At 44.1% G+C, this 21,762-nt stretch overlaps 1 protein-coding gene across 1 annotated transcript in view; it reads left to right on the forward strand.

Moving 5' to 3' along the window:
• LOC145337317 (immunoglobulin kappa light chain-like) overlaps positions 1–17,862 on the forward strand; it is a 30,728-nt gene extending 12,866 nt beyond the window's left edge. The window contains exon 3 of the mRNA XM_080182117.1: positions 17,713–17,862. Coding sequence (XP_080038243.1) covers positions 17,713–17,862 — 150 coding nt within the window. The remainder of the gene's footprint in view (positions 1–17,712) is intronic.
• The last annotated feature ends 3,900 nt before the right edge of the window (positions 17,863–21,762 follow it).

The following is a 21,762-nucleotide window of genomic DNA, read 5'->3' on the forward strand; positions in this document are numbered from 1 at the left end:
AAATTTCAGATGATTCCTCACTGAGATAGAACATAGAACATAGAGCATAGAGCATTACAGCGCAGAACAGGCCCTTCGGCCCACGATGTTGCGCCGACCAATTAAAAAAGCAATGACCCTCTAAGCTAAACCAATCCCTTTCCATCCATAAACGTATCCTATATGGTGTGACTTATTGCCATGATATTTTTAATATCATAACAATTAAGAATCTGTAATGTTGAGCGATGATTTTTGGATATAATTGCTAGTTTCTGAAGTAGTGTAGAACCTTGGACAATTCCTGATACAAATGAGTCAATGCAAGTTCAAATTAACACCGCTTTCCACTGGCCCAATAAATCATTCTGCACAGGATTTGCAAAGAATTTGTGAAGTCATTTGCTACATTACACAGAATTATAGAATCATAGAGTGCAGATTCTATGGGCTTTTCGGCCGATAGAATCTGCACCGTGACCTGAACTCCCAATAATCCCATCTACCAGCACGTGGCCCACAGTCTTGATGTTATGACGTACCAGTTGCTTATGCGGATACTTCTTGAAGGACTTGAGGCAACACACATCTACCACGCTCTCAGCCAGCGCATTCCACCCCCTGGGTAAAATATTTTTCCTCATAGCCCCCCACTAAACTTTCTGCCCCTCACCTTGAACCTATGTCTCTTCGTGAGACACCTTCAAGTAAGGGCAGTGGCTGCTCCTTTTCCACCCTGTTCCTGTCCCGCATAATCTTGTACACCTCAATCAGGCCTCCCCTTAGTCTTCTCTGCCCCAACGAAAACGACCTAAGCCTACCAACTGCTCTCCATAACTTCAATGTTCCATCCCAGGCAGCATACTGGTGAACCTCCTCTGCACTCCCTCCAGTGCAATCACTTCCTTCCTGTAATGTGGCGACCAGAATGGCGCACGGTACTCCAGCTCACCAAAGTTCTATATGGCACCAATATGACTTTGCTGCTTTTGAAGGGAAGGGAAGAGATGGGAAAAAAATCGTGTGCTCAAGACAGCTCATCCTTCCCACGAGGACTTGAACGTCACATCCACCAGGAAAATTGTTCTTGAGGAATGCAGGGATTTTGTTCAACCATCCCCCAACTCGCTCTACCCAGAGAACCATTCTCAATGCCAATCACTTCTTGTGTGATAGGCTCCTAACATCATTCCTAAATTTGCCTTGGAACATAAGAACACAAGAAACAGGAGCAGGAGTAGGCCATCTAGCCCTTCGAGCCTGCCCCGCCTTTCAGTAAGATGCCCCGCCATTCAGTAAGAATATGTTACTGCTACGGTAATCGGTAGATTCTTCATTCCAGGTATTTTTTGTTCCACTATCTGCCGCGATGAGATTTGAACTTGGGTCCCCGGAATATTAGCTGAATTTCTGGATTAATAGCCTAGCGAAAATACCATTCAGCCATCATCATCATCATCATCATCATCCCACCGATTCCCCCCGCGATGTGGAGTTACGTGTGAAGGATAAGTATCAGCCTGAAAGAGATTATCCGTGTTCCAAATGATTAAGAGGATAATAGAGGGATAGACAGGGAAGTAGGAGCTGGACGCAACGATAACTAAAACGTTCACTCCTCTTCTAGTTATCTTCAATCTGACACCGTCTGGTTGAAAGGAGAATGAATGAAGATATTCAGAATGAATTCAATGCAACACTCGGTATTAGTCTGCTTTCCCCTGTGCTCAGGTAAATAACACAACAAGTAGTATTGTTGATTTCAGCAACTTGTCCAAGCTGCCCAACAAAGGGCGGCAGGGGGGGCACAATGGCTAGCACAGCTGACTCATAGCACCAGGGACCCAGGTTCAATTCCCGGCTTGAATCACTGTGTGGAGTCTGCACGTTCTCCAATATTTGCATGTGTACCCTCAGGGTGCTCCGATTTTCTCCCACAGTCCAAAAGATGTGATTTTTAGACGAATAGACCGTGCTAAATTCTCCCTCAGTGTACCTGAACAGGTGCTGGAATGTGTCGGCATGGGGATTTGCACGGTAACTTCATTGCAGTGTGAATGTAAGCCTACATTAGAAGAATGAGGGGAGATCTCATTGAGATGTATAAGATGATGAATGGGATGGATAGGATAGAGGTGGAGAGACTCTTCCCGCTCAAAAAAGACAGTAGGACTAGGGGGCACAGCCTCAAGATAAAGGGGAGGCGGTTTAGAACAGAGTTGAGGAGGAACTTCTTCACTCAAAGGGTGGTGAATCTCTGGAATTCTCTGCCCGTTGAAGTGGTGGAGGCTGCCTCGCTAAATATTTTTAAGAAGCGGGTTGATGGGTTCTTGATAAGAGAGGGGATTAAGGGTTATGGGGAGAGGGCGGGAAAGTGGAACTGAGCCACGACAGATCAGCCATGATCTTATTGAATGGCGGGGCAGGCTGGAAGGGCTGGATGGCCTACTCCTGCTCCTATTTCTTATGTTCTTATGTTCTACCCGTGAGCAATGCATAAATAACTAAATGTTGCCCATCCACCACACTCTGAATCAGTCTGAAGCACGTAGTTCAGCATAAACTGTGAGGGTTTTTTCTCCCTGTGGTCTGTGGTGTGGTCAGCACAGAAAGAGAAACACCTCACAGCTTATGCTCAACTGCGCGCTTCAGACTGAGTCAAACTGTGGTGTAAACAGGAAACTCTGAGACAAAATAAACATAGCGCTGAATTTTCCAGTACTTAACCACTGCACGTAGCCTCTGCAAAATGTGCATTTCCACCATGTTTTCCAGTCCCCGGGTATCCAGTAATCACTTACCCGAGAGAAAAGCTGGCATGTGTAGAACAGCAGAAAGACATGGGATCCCTGCCCGTCCATTGCTTTCTGCCCTAGAAGATTTGCGTCATCTTCACTTAGTCTGGTATCTTCGCATGGTTAGCACCATTGCGCGGCACGGTAGCACCGTGGGTTAGAACTGCTGCTTCACAGCTCCAGTGTCCTGGGTTTGATTCCCGGCTCGGCGCACTGTCTGTTTTGAGTTTGCACATTCTCCTCCTGTCTGCGTGGATTTCCTCCGACAGTTCAAAGATGTGCGGGTTAGGTTGATTGGCCATGCTAAGAAATTGCCCGTTAGTGTCCAGTGATGCGTAGGTTCGAGGGATTAGTGGGTATAATATATGGGGGTAGGGCTTGGGTGGGATTGTATTCGGTGCAGACTCGATAGGCCGAAGGGTCTCTTTCTGCACTGTAGGGTTCTATGAAATAGTTCTAGTTTATATTTTGTGTAAATGAACATTTTGATTTCAGTTATTATTATCACATGTATTGGATACAGTGAAAAATATTGCTTCATGTACGCTATACAGAAAGGCATACTGTTCATAGAGTATAAAGGGGAGAAGGAAAGGAGAGAGTGCAGAATGTGGTGTTACAGTCATAGATAGGGCGTACAGAAAGATCAACTTAATACAAGGTAGTTTTATTCAAAAATCTGATGGCAGCAGGGAACAAACTGTTTTTCAATCGGTTGGTACATGACCACAGACATTGGTAACTTTGTCCTGATGGAAAAAAAAAGGTGGAAGGGGGAATACCCGGGTTGTGTGTGGTCCTTAATAAGGCTGGTTGCTTTTCCCGAGGCAGTGGGGAGTGTAGACAGAGCTGATGGATGGGAGGCTGGTTTGCAAGATTAGAATGGACTACATTCTCAACCCTTTGTAGTTTATAGCGGTCTTGGTCAGAGTAGGGACCCATAGTAAGCTGTGGGACATCCGGAAAGGATGCTTTCTATGGTGCGTCTGTGAAGGTGGTGAGAGTCGTAGCTGACATAGAACATAGAACACCACAGGACAAAAAGGCCGTTCGGCCCACAAGTTGCGCCGTTCATATCCATACCTACTAGGCCTATCTATAACTCTCAATCCCATTAAATCCCATGTACTCATCTAGAAGATATGAAGGGGTTGGACTATGAAGGGAGGCTGAATAGACTGGGTTTGTAATCATTGGAGCTTAGAAGGATGAGGGGGGATCTTATAGAGACGTATAAGATAACGAAAGGGATGGATAGGGTAGAGGTAGAGAGATTCTTCTCGCTGAGAAAAGATATCAGGACTAGAGGGCACAGCCTCAAGATAAGGGGCGGCACTTTAGAACGGAGTTGAGGAGGAACTTCTTCACTCAAAGTGTGTTGAATCTCTGGAATTCTCTGCCCGTTGAAGTGGTGGAGGCTACCTCGCTAAATATATTTAAGACACGGGTAGATAGGTTTTTGGTAGGCAAGGGAATTAAGGGTTATGGGGAGAAAGCGGGAAAGTGGAACTGAGCCACTTCAGATCAGCCATGATCTTATTGAATGGCTGGGTAGGCTCGAAGAGCTAGGTGGCCTACTCCTGCTCCTATTTCTTATGTTCTTAAGTCTCTTAAAAGACCCCAGCGAGTTCTGACATGCCAAATTTCCTTAGACTCCTGGGGAAGTAAAGGCGTTGGTGGGCTTTGCTAACAGTAGCGTTGGCCTGGGAGAACTAGGACAGATTGTTGGTGATATGAGCACCGGGAAAGTTGAAGCTCTCAACCATTTCCACATCATCCCCATTTGTATAGATAGGGGTTTGTCCTCCATTTTGCTTCCTGAACGCGATGAACATCTCTTCCGTTTTGTTGAGGGAGAGATTATTATTGCGGCACCAGTTCACCAGATTCTATCTCTTTCTCCTGCCTCTAACCTCATGCTGAAGGAGTGAATTATTTACAGCTAATCGGAATCAGTCACATGCCAATATTCTACAATCAATTGAAACAAAACCCTGTGTCTACTCTCCTGAGATTTAAAGTACGCCATGGCTACTTTTAGCAGGGCAGCTGGAGAGTGGGGGCACATGTGAGCTTATTTCTACCTCAAGCAACATCACTGAAAAAAAAACTGGATATGAACATACAAAGTTAGAAAAGCCTCAGCTCTTCGAGCCTGCTCATCCCGTGAATCCGATTTTGCAAATCTAATTGTAAATTAAACGCCAGATTCCCGCCAATTATCAAGAATCTATCAACCCCCCCGTGGAAACATTTTTAAAAAACATTCGAATATTTTGTTTCTGCCAGTTTCCTCTCTCTGTGTGCCTCTCCATCTGTCTGTTTCTCTCTCTCTCTCTCTTTGCCTCTCTCTCTCTGCTCTCTGTTTGCCTCCCAGTCTATCTTTTTTTCCCTCTCTCCTGCTCTCTCTCTCTTTGTCGCTCTCACAGGCTTTCTCTGTTTCTTTTGCTGTCTCACTCTCTCTTTCGCTCTGTCCCTTTCTTTCTCGTTCTATGTCACCCTTTCTCTCTCTCTCTTTGTCTCACTTTATTTTCCTGTCTCTCTCTGCCTCTCCCTCTGCCACCCTATCTCTTTCTCCGTCTCATTCTTTCTCGCTCTCTCTCCCTCTCGTTCCATCTCTCTCTCTGGCTTTCTCCCTCTCTTTCCCTCTCTCTCTATGTCTCTGTGTATCTGTCTTCCTATCTACCTCTCTAGCTCTCTCCGCCCCCCACCTCTGCCTGTTTCTCTCAACTTTATCTCGCTCTGCTTCATATCTCTATCTCTGGCTTTCTCTCTCTCTCTCTCTCATCTTCTCTGTCTCACTTTCTCTTTCTCAATCTAAACGCTATTTTTTGCGATGTGAAAACAACGGATTAGGGAAATAAAAATATCTAAATGGAAAAAGACCATAAGACCATAAGCTGTATGAGCAGAATTAGGATATTCAGCTCATTGGGTCTGATCCGCCATTTAACCTCATTCTCCCGCCTTTCCCTCTTAACCTCTGATCCCCTTACCAATCAAAAACCTATATATCCTTGTCTTACATGGCCCGGCATCCTCCGCCTTCTGTGACAATGAATTCCACAGATTCACCGCCCTCCAGCTGAAGAAATTCCTCCAGACCTGGGTTGTAAAGGGTCATTCCTTCACTCTGAGGCTCTGCCCTCGGATAGTAGGCCCTCCTACTAATGGGAACATTTTCCCCACGTCCACTTTACCCAGGCCTTTCAGAATTGGATAAATTTCAATGTGATCCCCTTCATCCTTCAAACAAGGGAATCAAATTACCATTAGTCACGTGAGCATTAGCCTGCGCTCTTAAACCCATGAAGAGGGTTTTTTGTCTGAGGGAGGTTTTGGTTTTGATTGGGAAATCTTATCTATTTTAATTAAGAATGATATATTATCGTGGTTGTTTTGTTTCTTTCTTGTAATTGATGAAAGTTCTTGCTACTTTTCTTACCATACATGTTAACTATATTCTTAACTAAACTTCGTTTGGTAAAAACTCTCTAGTGGGATTCTGAATCTCTCCTGAAGGGAAACATCCCATGCTTATCCGAGCCAAATTCAAAATGCAAAACTTATGATTCAGATGGTTTTCGTAAAACATGTTGGCGTTTCTAACCTGAACCATAACACATGATGCAATCATAATGCAGTTGGCATTGCGAAATAGGTTAGCAGTATGTCTACAAGGGACACACATGTGGGGAGGGAATCCCTTAATCAGGGTCTCGGTTGGAACAATAGGTGTGAGGTCACTTTTTCCTCCAAAACACACAATTCTCACACTGTGGATCAAACCTAGACTTCAAGTTAAACATCAAACCACACCGTGTAAAAAGTAGTTTTTTTTCGAGCTTTTTATTGATAAAATATCTCAAAATTCACTAAAACGATGATACATGACCACCACAGGAAGTGACGAAACATGCAGCGCGTTCTGCAGAGATCATAGAGTATTCTGAATTGCTTCAATGTCACAGAAAGGAAACTCGAGAAATTTCGAATTGTTTTTTGCAGAAAGGATGATGATACTCAAGTGTCCTGCTTAGGTTATGTTGCAATAAGAGAAATAATAAATGCTTTTAAAAATACAGAGGGCAGGTGCACTCTGAGTTGCTTCAATACAATTGTGATACGTGGAAAATTCATTGCATATATTCAACGTTCATTGCATACGTCATAGCTTTCTATGGCTCCTGCTGCTCTGTCCAAAGCTGCAAGAAACAACAAAAGATTGTGAACATAGCCCATCCTTCACGCAAACCAACTTCCCATCCATTGACTCCGTCTACATTTTCTGCTTCCTCGGGAAAAGCAGCGAGCATAATCAAGGACACATCCTTGATTAGAGGAGGGCACTCACAATGTTAAAATGGCGGTGCGGGCTCGTTGGGCCGAAGGGCCTGTTTCCCGCGCTGTGTTGTTCTTTGTTCTTTGTATCGCACTCCGGACGTACTCTCGTCCACCTTATTCCATCGGGAAAACATATATAAAAGTTTGAGATCACATACCAACCGACTCAAGAACAGCTTCTTCCCTGCTGCCATCAGACCTATGAATGGACTAATCTTATAAGTTGATGTTTCTCTACATCCCCGCTATGGCTGCAACTCTATATTCTGCACCCTCTCCTTTTCTTCTCTCCTATGCACTCAATGAATGGTATGTAAGTGTGCAAGAAACAATGCTTTTCATTAATGCCAATATATATAACAGTAATAAATCCAATCTATGTTCTCTGTAAACGACAGATTTGTCTGTATAGCCTACAAGAAACAATACTTTTAACTGTAACCCAATACATGTGACAATAATAAACCAAATCAATTTAATGTTAGCTGTTTAAGATTAATTAAATGACGCCAATATCATGTGATTGTTCTATTTCGGACTGTTCATGATAAAGCAAGTCATATTAATGTCAGGTAAAGGCAAACTGTTAATACCAGGACTGAATCATAGAAGATACAGCCCAAACCTCCCCATCAAATATTAATCTAATTCCCCTCATGAAAATAACAATTTAATCTGCATCCCCATTTCAAACATCATTCCAAATCACAACCCACCGTGTTGTTACACTTGTGACACTTAACATTTTGATCTGTCATTTGTTCTTTCAACTCACACAAGTTCACTACTTCAACCAAATGGCTTCCTGGTTGCTTAGCAATAAATTACAAAATTTCAACTTGCTCAGCGTTTTGTGGAGAAGTCAAAACTAGTTAATCTGCTGGATGCGGGCCCAATCATCTTCCCACGTTTCCAGGTTTGATTCCCTGTATCCAATACAAAATTGCATTATTTATTCCTTTAAACAATGCATGATTTCACAATTTTGCCAAATTCAAGTTACATTTGCAGCAGATTTGTATGTTTTACTAACTTAGTAACACAATCAGTCCTTGAATTAATTTATTACTGGCAGGCATATTAGCTGCACATTCATTTTGAAAATATCATTAATGCAAATGTCCATTTTATTCTATAACCTTATGCTAAACTATAAGCTGCTGGATATTCTTATGCCGGATATTATACGATTAAATATTCCCTTCATCTGACTTCCACGATGTTTCATATCTCTATTATATCTCCACTCAAATTCTCTGCTCGAAGCAGAACAATATCAACTCAATACCGACTCCCCCAATCTCTTCACTTTAACCAACATTGCTCTCCTCTGATCTGCTCGAGAATTCCCCCAGATGCTTGACATCGTTCCAGAAGTTTGGTGCTGGGAACTGAAGGAAATGCGGAAAACCTATCCAAGTACTGTTTCACGAATGCTTACCCGGTGTCTCAATTAATAAACTTAACGATTCACGTGAGTTTTGACAGCCATTAAATGTAAGAGTTTGGGTGTGTGCACGTGTACAAGTCTGTGTTTTTACCTGTGAGTGTGTGCCAGTGTATGAGAATGTGTGCGTGTGTGTGTGTATGTGTGTATGTATGTCTGTGTCTGTATATGAATTTCTGTGTGTGTGTGTGTGTGTGCGTGTGTGTCTGTGTTAGCACATCAGTTTGTGTGTGTGTGTGTATGTATGTCTGTGTCTGTATATGAATTTCTGCGTGTGTGTGTGTCTGTGTCTGTGTTAGCATATCAATTTGTGCGTGTGTGTGTATGTGTGTGTGTGACTGAGAGAGAGCATGTGTAAATGTATGTGTGTGTATGCAAGTGTATATGTGTGTATGTCTGAGTGTTGAAAAGTGTGTGCGTGAGTGCATAGAAATGTATGAGTGTGTGTGTGTGTGTCAATATGTGAGTGTGTTTGAGAGTGTGTGTGCAAGTGTATGAGTGTGTATGTTCGTGTTTGTATGTTCAAGTATGTGTGTGTGTGTGTGTGTGTGTGTGTGTGAATGTGAACAAAGAACAATTACAGCACAGGAACAGGCCCTTCGGCCCACCAAGTGTGTGACGACACACAGATGCCTCTCTAAACTAATATTTTCTTGTCAGTGTATTTCTCTGTGTGCCTTTGTGTGTACGTTTGTGTGTGAGCGTATGTGCATGTGTGTCTGTGAGTATGTGTGTGTAAGTGTATGAGCGTATGTATAAATGTGTATGAGTTTCTCTGGGTGTATGTGTGTGTATGAGAGAGGGAGCACGTGTAAGTGTATGAGTGTGTGTGTGTGTGTATGCGTGTGTGTGTGCGCGCGTGTGTGTGTATGAGAGAGAGAGCATGCTTAAGTGTATGAGTGTGTATGTATGTGTGTGCGTGTGTGTGTGTATGTGTGTGTGTGTGACTGAGAGAGAGCATGTGTAAGTGTATGAGTGTATGTGTGTATGCGTGTGTGTGTGATTATGTGTGTGTGTGTGCTTGAGAGAGAGCATGTGTAAGTGTATGAGCGTGTATGTATGTGTGTGCGTGTGTGTGTGCATGTGTGTGTGTGTGAATGAGAGAGAGCATGTGTAAGTGTATGTGTGTGTGTGTGTGTGTGTGTGTGCACGTACCATTAGGAGACGCTGTTATTCAACAAATTAAGAAGAGAGCTTGACCCTTGTAACTCGCAAGAAGTTTTTTTTTCGGTGACGTGCCAAGCAGAACAAATTCTTCTCTCACCACTAGGGGAGCCAGAAAACCGGTTTCTATTTTTTTGAAGAATTGTACAGTGTGAGAAATTGGGAATAGTCCCCCTTCAACATGGGACGGCAGAGACCGACAGATATACAGAAAAACTGGATTGATTGGTCCTGTCTAACAGCCAAATAGTCCCGTTTTCTGACTGGATATTTTGGTTTGAAAAATAATCTTAATTAATTCTATTTTAATTATTTTCTTATTAGAACATATTCCCAATGAAATCAGATTCGTGTTTGATGCAGAATGAATAAACTGATACGAATCTAATTTCCATATTTGCCCTGTATAAAATGTTTTACAGGTTTAGGGCGGTGTTGCAGCGCCCAGGGGTGGATGTTGCTGTATTGAAAACACCGCTAATAGGAGAGAAGCGAGTCACAGATGGATTCTGTAAGAATGGAACCACTACTCGTGGAGATTGGAATTTTACATTCAATGTAACACATTCGATACACCCAGCGAACAATTAAATAATCTTAAGCAAAGTTGTTTCCGGTAGTGTCACGTCCAATGACCAGGAGTACAAAGGACAAAGAACAAAAACAGCCCAGGATAACAGGCCCTTCGGCCCAACGAGCCCGCGCCGCCATTTTAACATTACCAGTCCCCCCTTCACCCATAACCCTTATCTATGCTTATGGCCATCCACACTGAGGGAAACTAATTTAGGGACAATTTATTACCTCCAATCAGCCTAATAGCACATCTTTGGGGTGTGGGAAGGAACCGGAGCACCCAGAGAAAACCCACGCAAGGACGGGGAGAATGCGCAAACTCCCACAGACACTGGCCCAAATCCATGTGTCTGCACAGCAAACAGTGATAGCCACTGAGCTGTCGTGCTGCCCAGCACCTGGTCCAGCTTAAGGACACGCTAACGACATGAAGCACTAGGCTATTCTCGAACGTCCAAGAGCAACCCCAGTACGACCCATCGCGATGGATCTGTAAATGTGTCTATGTCTAATTCTGACATTACCCAGTAGCGGGAAGAGTGGTAAAGGTTTGAGTGTGTGTGTGTGTGTGTGTGTGAGAGAAACATTTTGACTATCTGTGTGTGCGTGTGAGTGTGTGTGTGCGTGCGCGTGCGCGCGCGTCTGGCTTTGTGTGTGTCTGAGAGGGAGAGAGGGAGAGGCGACATAGATTATGTTTGAGTCAGTCTGTGTGTACGTGTGTGTGTGTGTGTGTGAGAGAAAATCTGGCTATCTGTGTGTGCTTGTTTCTGTGCATGTGTGTGTGTGCGTGTGTGTCTGTGTCTGCGTGGGTCTGTGTGTGTGTGTGTGTGTGTGTGTGTGTGTGTGTGTGTGTGTCGGGTGTGTAATTCTGACATTATCCAGCAGAGGGTAGATTGGTTAAGGTTTGTGTGTTTGTATGTATCTGTGAGATCGGGAGAGAGAGAGGATTTCTATGTGTGTGTGTGTCTGCGTGTGTGTGTGTGTGTGTGTGTGTGAAATTCTGGTTGTCTGTGTGCCTGTGCGTGCGGGATGAAAGCTGTTCTTGAGCCGGTTGGTACGTGACCCCAGACATTTGTAACCTTTTCCAGACAGAAAAAGCTGGGAGAGAGAATATTCCTGGTGTGTGCTGTCCTTCATTTGGCAGGCTGCTTTGCCGAAGTTTTGGGAAGTGTCGACAGAATCAATGGATGGGAGGCTGGCTTGCTTGATGGATTGGGCCATGTTCACGAGCCTTTGTTATTTCCGGCGATCCTGGGGAGATCAGGAGTCTTACCCGGCTTTGATACAACCTTTCTATTACCATATGCCAGCCCATAGTCTTGTATGACTTGATCTCGCTAGTGGACATCAAAGTACTTTTTAAACGTTACAAGCGTCTCTTCCTCCACCAACCATTGAGGTAGTGAGCTGCAGACTCTCAACCAACCTTTGTTTCAGGAGTCTGGCACACTACTATACTAAAGGGATCAGTGCTGTGTGAGAAAAGACACAGGAGCGGGAGATCAAAATGTGTAATTAGTCTCCGTATAATTAAGAAATAACAAAGGAAAGAAGTGCTTGGAAGGAGTCATCTATTGGTCTCCAACTAATCGTTCCGCAGTTTGGACAAGATAAACTGCGAAACACTGCGTGCTTGTAAGATAGGCATAACAAAAAATCATGGGTGATTTTACGCATATAGATCTGAAAACAAAAACACATTGGCAAGGATAGCGTGGAGGCAGGGTTTACTGAATGTATTCGAAATTGTTTCTTGGATCAGTAGTAGAGATTTTTTTTTTCACACAGAGGATGGTGAGTGTCTGGAATAATCTGGCAGAGGTAGTAGTAGAGGCGGGTACAATTTCGTCTTTTATAAAAAGCATTTAGACAGTTACATGGGCAAGATGGTTATAGAGAGATATGTGCCAAATGCGGGCAATTGGGATTAGCCTTCGGGTTTAAAAAAAAGGTGGCATGGGCAAGTTGGGCCGAAAGGCCTGTTTCCATGCAGTGAACCTCCGTGACTCTATAACAATAAGTTGGGGAACCGACCCGGAAGTAGGCTACTCTGGACCTGCTATTGTGCAATGTGGAGGGATTTACTGATGACGTCATAATTATGGATCCTCTGCGGAGTAGTAGTGACCATAGCACGATAGAATTCAAAACTCAGTTTGGGGTGAAATAGTGGAGTCCCACATTAGCGTTTTGGAATTAATCAAATGAAATGCCGCAGGCATGAGGAGACACTTCAGCGTGCTCTGGTGCAGAGGGATCTGGGTGTCCTCGTTCATGAGTCACAGAAAGCTAACATGCTGATACAGCAGATAATAATGAAAACAAACGAAAAGTTGGCGTTTATAATTAAAGCAATAAGATATACAGGTAAGGAAGTACTGTTGCACCTATACAAGGCACCGTTGAGACCACACCTGGAATATTGTGCACAGTTTTTGTCCCCTTATTTGAGGAAAGATGTAATGACTTTGGATGCAGTTCAAAGGATTTTCACTCGATTGATTCCAGAGTTGACTGGTTTGCCGTGTAAAAAGAGATTGAACAATTTTGGACTATAGGTTATTGAACTTGAAAGAATGAGGGGAAATCAAATTGAGTTATACAAGATGATCAAATATGGATAAAATAGATATGGAACAAATGTATCCTGTTTTGTGGCATTCTAAGGTGTTCAAATAATTTCCATGAATCCCATTTCCTGTTGTTTGCCATGAATGGCACATGGGACTCAATGTACATTCCACAGAGAATCAAACTACCATCAGCTGTGAATGGACTTCAGGCCATCGGCAAACCAGCCTCCCATCCGTTGACTCTGCCTACACGACCCGCTGTTTTGGGAAAAAAACAGCCAACGTAATCAACCCAACCCAACCTTTGCATGCTTTCTTTTACCATCTTCCATCGGGAAAAATACACTACAGTTTGCAAAGATGTACCAACCGACTCAAGGGTAAATACTTACCTGCTGCCATCGGACTTTAGAATGGTCCTATATCATACATTCAGCTGATTTTTCTGCTCACCCTATCGGTAACTGCAACATTATATTCTGCAACCTCTCCTTTCCTTCTCTCCTACATATTCTATGAATGATATGTTTTGTCTATATATTGTGCAAGGAACAACAATTTCATTATATCCAATATACCTGACAATGACAAATCACATCATTTCATTGTTTTTTTTAATTTGCTTCCTTCCACAAGAAAGTTACTTAAATTACTTAGATAGACACATGACTGAAATAGGGATGGAGGGTTATAGGAGACTGTTTTAAATAAGGATCAGAGCCTCGGGACGTTCCTGTAAATCTAATGCTACATGTGTTGATGTTTTTCTCTTTTACTCCGCAGGTGCGTCGGTCCACCTTGTTGTCTAACGAGGGGCGTGCACATGGTGGGTCGTGCGTGGGCTGTTCTTGGTTGTTTCGAGAGTGGCCTAGTACTTCGCGTCGTTTGTGTATGCTTAAAACTGGAGCAGCAGATGGGCACCACAACAGCTCAGTGACTATCACTGCGAGCTGTGCAGATACATGGACTTAAGCCATTATCTGAGGGAGTTTGCACATTCTCCCTGTGGTTGCGTGGGTTTCCTCCGGGTGCTCCAGTTTCCTCCCACACCCCAAAGATGTGCTCTTAGGCTGATTGGTGTGAGAAATTGTTCCTAAATTATTCTCCCCTTAATCTGGTTTCCAATGGGGGCACCATAAGCATAGACATGGGTCAAGGGTAGAGGAGGAAAAACACATTGTTAAGATGGCGGCGCGGGCTCGTTGGGTTGAAGGGCCTGTTTCCCGGGCTGTGTTGTTCTTTGTTCTTAGTTAATGTGTGTGCTCTCAGATCAGGTGCCAGGCAATCCATAACAAATTTGGCTTTTTTAAAAATTAATTTAAAACATTTATTAAAAAGATTTACAACAATTGCACATAAAAGATTACATTTACACTAATAGCATGAATTTGTAGAACATTTTTCAACAAAGATTCTTACCAGGTTAGACTCATAAATAAACACGCCTTTAGGGTACAGTTTATATAGATTAAGTATCTATATCAAACAAATCCAGTAATATTACCACAAGCCATCCATTCTTTAACTAAGGAAATAACATCCCAGGGATTCTCACTTGTCAAGGAAAATTCCAAACACTTCGAAATCAATCACTTCTTCCTGAAATTATTATTACCGATATTGCTCATACAAACCCATTATCTTAACACAGTTTAGTTGTTTGTTGAGAGTCTTCGATGCTTTAGGTTGAACGCTTAGTTGCTGTCTCTGATTGCTGCGGACAATCTTTGGAAATCTGAGATAATCCAATTGACTTCTCACCTCCTTCTTGTCTTCTCATCAGCCTTTGTTCAATGCACAGGAATGTTTGAAGTGTCTGGTTGTGCACCTCAACTGAACCAGGGAATTAAACTATGTATGTATGTATGTATGTATGTATGTATCTATCTATCTATCTATCTATCTATCTATCTATCTATCTATCAATTTATCTATCTATCTATCTGTCTATCTATTTATATATGTATATATAAATATAAATAAATAAGTATACATGTGTGTGTGTGAGTGTGTGTGTGTGTGCGTGTGTGTGCGCGCGTGCGTCAAAATCAGTCTCAGATCAGTTCATTCGTTATGTTTACAGCATGAAACTGGCATGTGGATCATGGACAACCTGTGACGAATATCGGCCATGAAATAGTTCAAACGAAAACATACCATTCATTTTTAGATCCAAAGATCATTTCAGAGAGGTAGGCCACGTGACTTGTAGAACATGGATGCGGTGCTCTTGTGGTAACATCATTGGACATGTCCAGGCAAATAATTTAGGGATATAGAATCGAATTCGGTAGCTGGTGGAATTAACATTTAGTTAATAACGGAAATAAAAGAAATAACAGTCCAAAAGTAATTCCAGATAATAGAGACCCAAAACAGTTGTCGATCATCGCAAAGAAACATTGTATGCATTATTTTAATTTGGGAATGAAACGGTCAGTCTACGCCTAGCCTGACCTTGCCTACACATAATTTCCGACCTCTGAGATAGTTTTCATGACACCATATTGTATAAAATCTGTGCAATAGGAAATGACCAGGAAGAATGGCCCAGCATTGATAGAGACACCAAAAACAGCAACAGAAAAACAAATGTAAACTCAATGCTATTGAGCCATCAATGCAGTCATTAGTAACATCTGCGGGGGCCTCTTCCAAAGTTAGAGAAAATGCACTCCCCCACCCCTTCCTCCACCACCCCGGAGTAGGAAAACAAAAGTCTGATCTCGTCATCCTCAAGGAATCATATCCAATAGAGGAGATCCCAGACACTGCCGTCACCATCCCTTTGGTGGCGCTATAACAGTATGCAGTCCGAACGGAGTTAGAATCATAGTTATCCAGTGAGTTCCCAAAACAATTCTCCAGACCACAAGCTGCTACTTGCCAATAGCACATCTATGGGCAAGAAAACGTCCTTCTATTTATTTCATACTGTCCGCCTCAGGTCATGAATCAATACTCCTCCATCTTGAAAACCACTCGAAGAATAGACTGACTGTGTTAAAGGTGCAAAATACCCTCTAGTGGGGGAATTCAGTGACGAACACCTAGTGGCTCGCTAGCGCCACTGCTGGCCGAACTGGCCGGGGGCTAAATGGCATAAATCTGACTGGAGTCCAGCTGCGACTGGTGATGATGGAACCAAAAAGAGGGAAAAGGAACTACTTGAAATCTAACTGTTGCAACCGCATCTACAGGTGACCGTACAGATCGGAAAGGTGTCTGTGGGAGTTTGCACATTCTCCCAGTACTTGCGTGGGTTTTCTCCGGGTGCTCTGGTTTCCTCCCACACCTCAAAAACGTGCTTTTAGGCTGATTGGTGTTGATAAATTGTCCCTAAATTGGATCTCCCTTAATCTGGCGCACATATAATTCCCTAAATTTGCATCCCCTTTATTGTGGAGTCTCCTCGATGTAGATAGTCGTAGGTAGAAGAAGGATTGGAAACGAGGCACTCATTGAGAGTTAAAATGGGCGGTGCGAGCTTGGAGGGCCGAAGGGCCTGTTTCCTATGCTGTGTTATTCTTTGTTCTTCATATTGAGCACATTCTCTGTAGTTTGAGGTTATAAGAACATAAGAAGTAGGAGCAGGAGTAGGCCATCTAGCCCCTCGAGCCTGTCCCGCCATTCTGTAAGATCATGGCTGATCTGTCGTGTCTCAGTTCCACATTCCCGCCCGCTCCCCATAACCTTTAATCCCCTTGCCTATCAAAAACCCATCAACCCGCGCCTTAAGTATATTTAACGAGGCAGCCTCCACCACTTCAACGGGCAGGGAATTCCAGAGATTCACCACTCTTTGAGTGAAGAAGTTCCTCCTCAACTCCGCTCTAAACCGCCCCCCCCCCCTTTATCTTGAGGCTGTGCCCTCTAGTCCTACTGTCCTTTCTGAGCGGGAAGAGCCTCTCCACCTCTATCCTATCCATCCCATTCATCATCTTTTATGTCTCAATGAGATCTCAATGAGATCAATGAGATTATTTCACTGAAGTGCGATAGAGTTGAGAGAGATCTAGAAACTAGATCCTGGGAATTCAAGAGACTCCGTGCAGGAGAATTATACTCAATGAAAATTGGAACCTGATGAATCAGTATGCTCTCCAGGTCAACAGTTAATATCAAGCGGGGCGATGAACCCTGGTTAAATGATATGCACAAAAGAACAAAAAAACACAGCACGGGAAACAGGCCCTTCGGCCCAACGAGCCCGCGCCGCCATTTTAACATTCTGAGTCCCGTCTCCACCCATGACCCTTGTCTATGCTCATGACATTCCACATTGAGGGAAGACTAATTTAGGGACATGTCCCTACTTGGAGGAATTCTAACAAGGGTCCCCAGAACAGTAACTGAGTGTCTGGATCCCGGGAGCACATTGGTTATCACTGCTGGTTCACAACTCCAGGGACCTGGGTTCGATTCCAGGCTTGGGTCACAGTCTGTGTGGAGTTTGCATATTCTCCCCATATTTGCATGGGTTTCCACCAGGTGCTCCGGTCTCCTCCTATAGCCCAAATATGTGTGGTTGATTGACCGTGCTAAATTGCCCCTTAGCGTCCCGGGATAGATAGGTTCGAGCGATAAATAATGTGGGGTTACGGGGATAGGGCCTGGGTGGGATTGTTGTCGATGCAGACTCGATGGGCCGAAAGGCTTCCTTCTGCACTGTAGGGATTCTATTCTATTCTAACAGTTTAGCCATGAAACCAATAGGTTTTCGCCTCTCCTTCTATGATGTAAAGACATTTGTAGAATGAAATACTGACAGAACACTTTCTGACATCACCGGGAACTGAGCGCTTGAACTGTTCTGCATAATTGCATGACCTAGAATGAAAATGCATCCAGTCAGTCGAACCTGCAACAGACGGTTTGGCGTGCCAGCAAACAGGAGCATTGGCTCTGGCTGTTAGCTTTCACCCCCCACAATGACGCGTTGCATGTTCTGCGGTGTGCGGAGGACGTGGAGGGGCGGAAGTGACTAGTCAAGTTTCTAACCACTTTACACCGCTGATGGAAAAAATTATTTGAGCCAGAAGCTGTCAGTGGTTTTCACAGTTGAGAAGCCGTACGCATAGAGCTGCCTGCCCAGGGCATACCTTGGCGCTAAGCTTGAAACCGCAAGCATAGACTGTCTGCCGCTCGGCCTTGATGCAATGAACTAAGACCAGGCTATTGTATGAATGACCTCATTTACAGTCTCCTCACAAATTCGGCACTAGGCCCATTGCCTTCTTCAACGCCCAGTTTGGAAGAAAAGTTACAGATACCCAGCTTCACTCACCAATGATGTATTCCCTTCACTCACAAATGATCAGCGGCAGTGTAAGTCTCTACACACAGGGAATATTGGAACAACTGCCACTGTGCATCTCAAATATGCGCACTTTTGTATATTCCAATTTCTGTGGAAGCAGGTTGTGTCTTGCGGGAGTTTGCACATTCTCCCCGTGATTGCGTGGGTTTTCTCCGGGTGCTCCAGTTTCCTCCCACATCCCAAAAAACGTGCTCTTAGGCTGATTGGTGTAACAAATTGTCTCTAAATTAGTTTTCCCTCAATCTTCCCCAATAAGTATAGACCAAGTTCACGGGTAGGGGAGGGCACTCATAATGTTAAAATGGCGGCGCGGGCTCGTTGGGCGGAAGGGCCTGTTTCCCGTGCTGTGTTGTTCTTTGTTCTTAGTGATCATAGTTTGAGAATATGGGATCAATCTTTCCGGACTGAACTGAGGTGAAATTTCCTCCCCCAGAGAGTGTTGAATGTGTGGAATTCACTACCACAGGAAGTGGCTTGGCCCAAAACGTTTTGTGATACCCAAAGTAAACCTGGAGTATTGTGTACAGTTTTGGCGTTCTTATCTCAGGAAGGATGTCCTTTCTATAGAGGGAGTACAGCCAAGGTTTACCAGGCTGATTCCTGGGATGACAGGCTTGTCATATGAGGAGAGACTAAGCCAGTTAGGATTGTATTCTTTGGAGTTTCGAAGAGTGAGAGGGGATCTCGTAGAAATAAGAACATAAGAACATAATGATAAAATTCTAATAGGATCAGACAGGATCGATTGAGAAAGAATGTTCCCAATTGTGTGGATATTCCAGAACTCGGGGTCATAGTTTGAGGATAATCTTTTCGGAGTGAGATGAGGACAATTTTTTTCCCCCACAGGGGGGCGAATTTATGGAATTCACTCCCACAGAAAGTAGTTAAGGGCAAATGTGATCTCAACAATAAATTAGATATACCTCATGGTGTAAAAGTATCGAAGGATATGGGGGGGGGGGGCGCGGTGGTATCAGGATATTGAATTTGAAGGTCAGCCATGATCAAAATTAGTGGCGGAACAGTTTCAAAGGGCTGAGTGGCCTCTCTCTGCTAATATTTCCAATGTTTCTATGTCAATAATTGTACTAATAAAACATTTTGTTTCAGAATGGCTGATAGGGTGTACCATTACATTCAATCTATTTTCCTGTCGTTCACCTTGCAAATCCCACACATTAATTGCTCAGAAGGACAAAGGCAGCAGACGCATGGGGACACCATGATCACACTCTCCTCCCAGTAAGAGACAATCTGATGGAAATCTATCACTGTTCCTTCACTACGGCGAGGTCAAAATGTTGGATCTCGCATCTTATTTAGGGCTGTTGGTTAGCAAATAGATGCCATGGAGAAGGTGAAGAAGTTATTTTCTTTGGAGCGGCGGACGCTGAGGGGAGATCTCATAGAAGTCTATAAAATTATGATAATCCTCAATCGGGTTGACAGTCAGAATCTTTCTTTTCCCCAGAGATGAAATGTCAAATAGCAAGGGGCATGCACTTAAGGTGATAGGGGGAAGTTCAAAGATATGAGGGGCAAATACTTGGCACAGGGAGCGGTAGGTGTCTGGACCGGCCTGCCTCGGATGGTGGTGGAGGCAGAGAAGATAGGGGTGTTGAAGGGGCTTTTAGTTAAGCACTTGAATATGCAAGGAATAGGGGGATATGGACCACACCAGGCAGAAGGGATTAGTTCCATTCGGTGTCATGTTTGGCAAAATATCGAGGCCGTAGGGCCTGTTCCAGTGCTGTATTGTGCAATATTCTGTGTTCTTTGTTCTATTAAGGCAACTCACCCCCACTGATCAACTGCCCCATTGAAATAGTTCATATATGCGGCCCCAGTCAAACGAACAGAATTAGGCCATTAGGCCCATTGAGTCTGCTCTGCAATTCATGGCTGGTATGTTTCTCAGCCCCATTCCCCCACCTGTACTTAATAACCTTTTAGCACCTTACACATCAACGATCTATCTATTTCTTTCTTAAATGCACTCAGTGACTTGCCCTCAACAAGTGACAATGAATTCCACAGATTTATCACCCACTTGCTGAAGAAATTCTCCCTCACCTCTGTCCTAAAGGGTCAACTCTTTACTCTAAATCTGTGCTCCAGGAGCCTAGCCTCTCCAATAATGGGTGGTGCCACATTGGTTACCATTTCTGCCTCACCGTACCATGGATCCGGGTGGAATTCCGGCCTTTGGTGACTGCATAGAATTTGCACATCCTCGCTGTGTACGCACGGGTTTCCTCTGGGTGCTCCAGTTTCCTCCTGCACTCCAAAGATGTATGTATTAGTTCAACTGGCCATGCTAACTTTGGCGACTGCATGGAGTTTGCACATTCTCGTTGTGTATGCACGGGTTTCCTCTGGGTGCTCCAGTTTCCTCCCACACTCCAAAGATGTATGCATTAGTTCGACTGGCCATGCTAACTTGCCCCTTATTCCCAGGGGGCTAGCAGTGTGTGGTGTCAATGTGGGGATATGGCTAGGGTGGGATTGCTGTCAGTGCAGGTTGGATGTGCTGAAGGGACCCCCTTCTGCACAGTAGGGATTCTATTCTATTCTGTTCAATCCTGATCATCTTCCCCATGTTTTTCACTATTCTGTAAGTTTCAATGATTTACCCTTGGCCATCCTTCTGAACTAAGCCCCGTACCCCACACCCTGAAAATAAATTAAACTTTTACTTACATATTCAACACATATCCACACATTAGTTTTGATCCCCTTGGAAAGGGAAGCCAGTCCAGCTCTGTATGGATACTCTATCTCTTGACCCCTGTGACACGTATGCGGCGACCACAGTGCGTCAGATGCATGTGGCATTCAGCAGGACACTGCCCCCAGTATTGTGTCATACTTTCCATTGCGCCTCTTGTCATATTTTCCATCGCATCTTAAAGTGCGTCAATTAACTGGGACTGGACCCAGGTCAGTCGGCGAATGCTCACCAAAAACAAACTGTTACCAGTGGAAACTGGGAGATATTGCTCACCTCCGCGAAATGCCCCAACAATCTTTATCCCTGATAATTATTCTCCAACTGTTCTGGACTTATGGTGAGTACATGCCATTTAAATTGGACACCAGCCAAAAATAGATTTTAAGCATTAGCGTCACAAATGGGTTTACATCCACATTGCAATGAAGTTACTGCTAAAATGTCCTGGTCGCCACACTCTGGCGCCTGTTCGGGATCAATGGGGGAGAATTTATCATGGCCAATGCACCGAACCAGCACAGCTTTGGGACTGTGGGAGGAAACCGGAGCCTCCGGAGAAAACTCACGCGGACACGGGGAGAATGTGCACAGAGAATGAAAAAGCGACGGGTTGGAGCCCGGTGCCCAGCGCTGGGAGGTAGTGGTAGCAACACCGTGCCCAACCCCCCGCCCCCCCCACCCTCCCCCACCGCTCTCCCCCCCTCCACCCCCGGGCTACAGCAACGCCAATGCGAGCCAATGATTGGGAAAAGGGATTTTGTTTATTTTCTGTTTCCTGCTTTCAAGGGAAGAAACACAAACTGGGAAATAAACCTAAGCACAATAATTGA

The sequence above is a fragment of the Carcharhinus amblyrhynchos genome, unplaced genomic scaffold (assembly GCF_965287045.1).
Source record: "Carcharhinus amblyrhynchos unplaced genomic scaffold, sCarAmb.v2.hapA scaffold_46, whole genome shotgun sequence".
Taxonomy (NCBI): domain Eukaryota; kingdom Metazoa; phylum Chordata; class Chondrichthyes; order Carcharhiniformes; family Carcharhinidae; genus Carcharhinus; species Carcharhinus amblyrhynchos.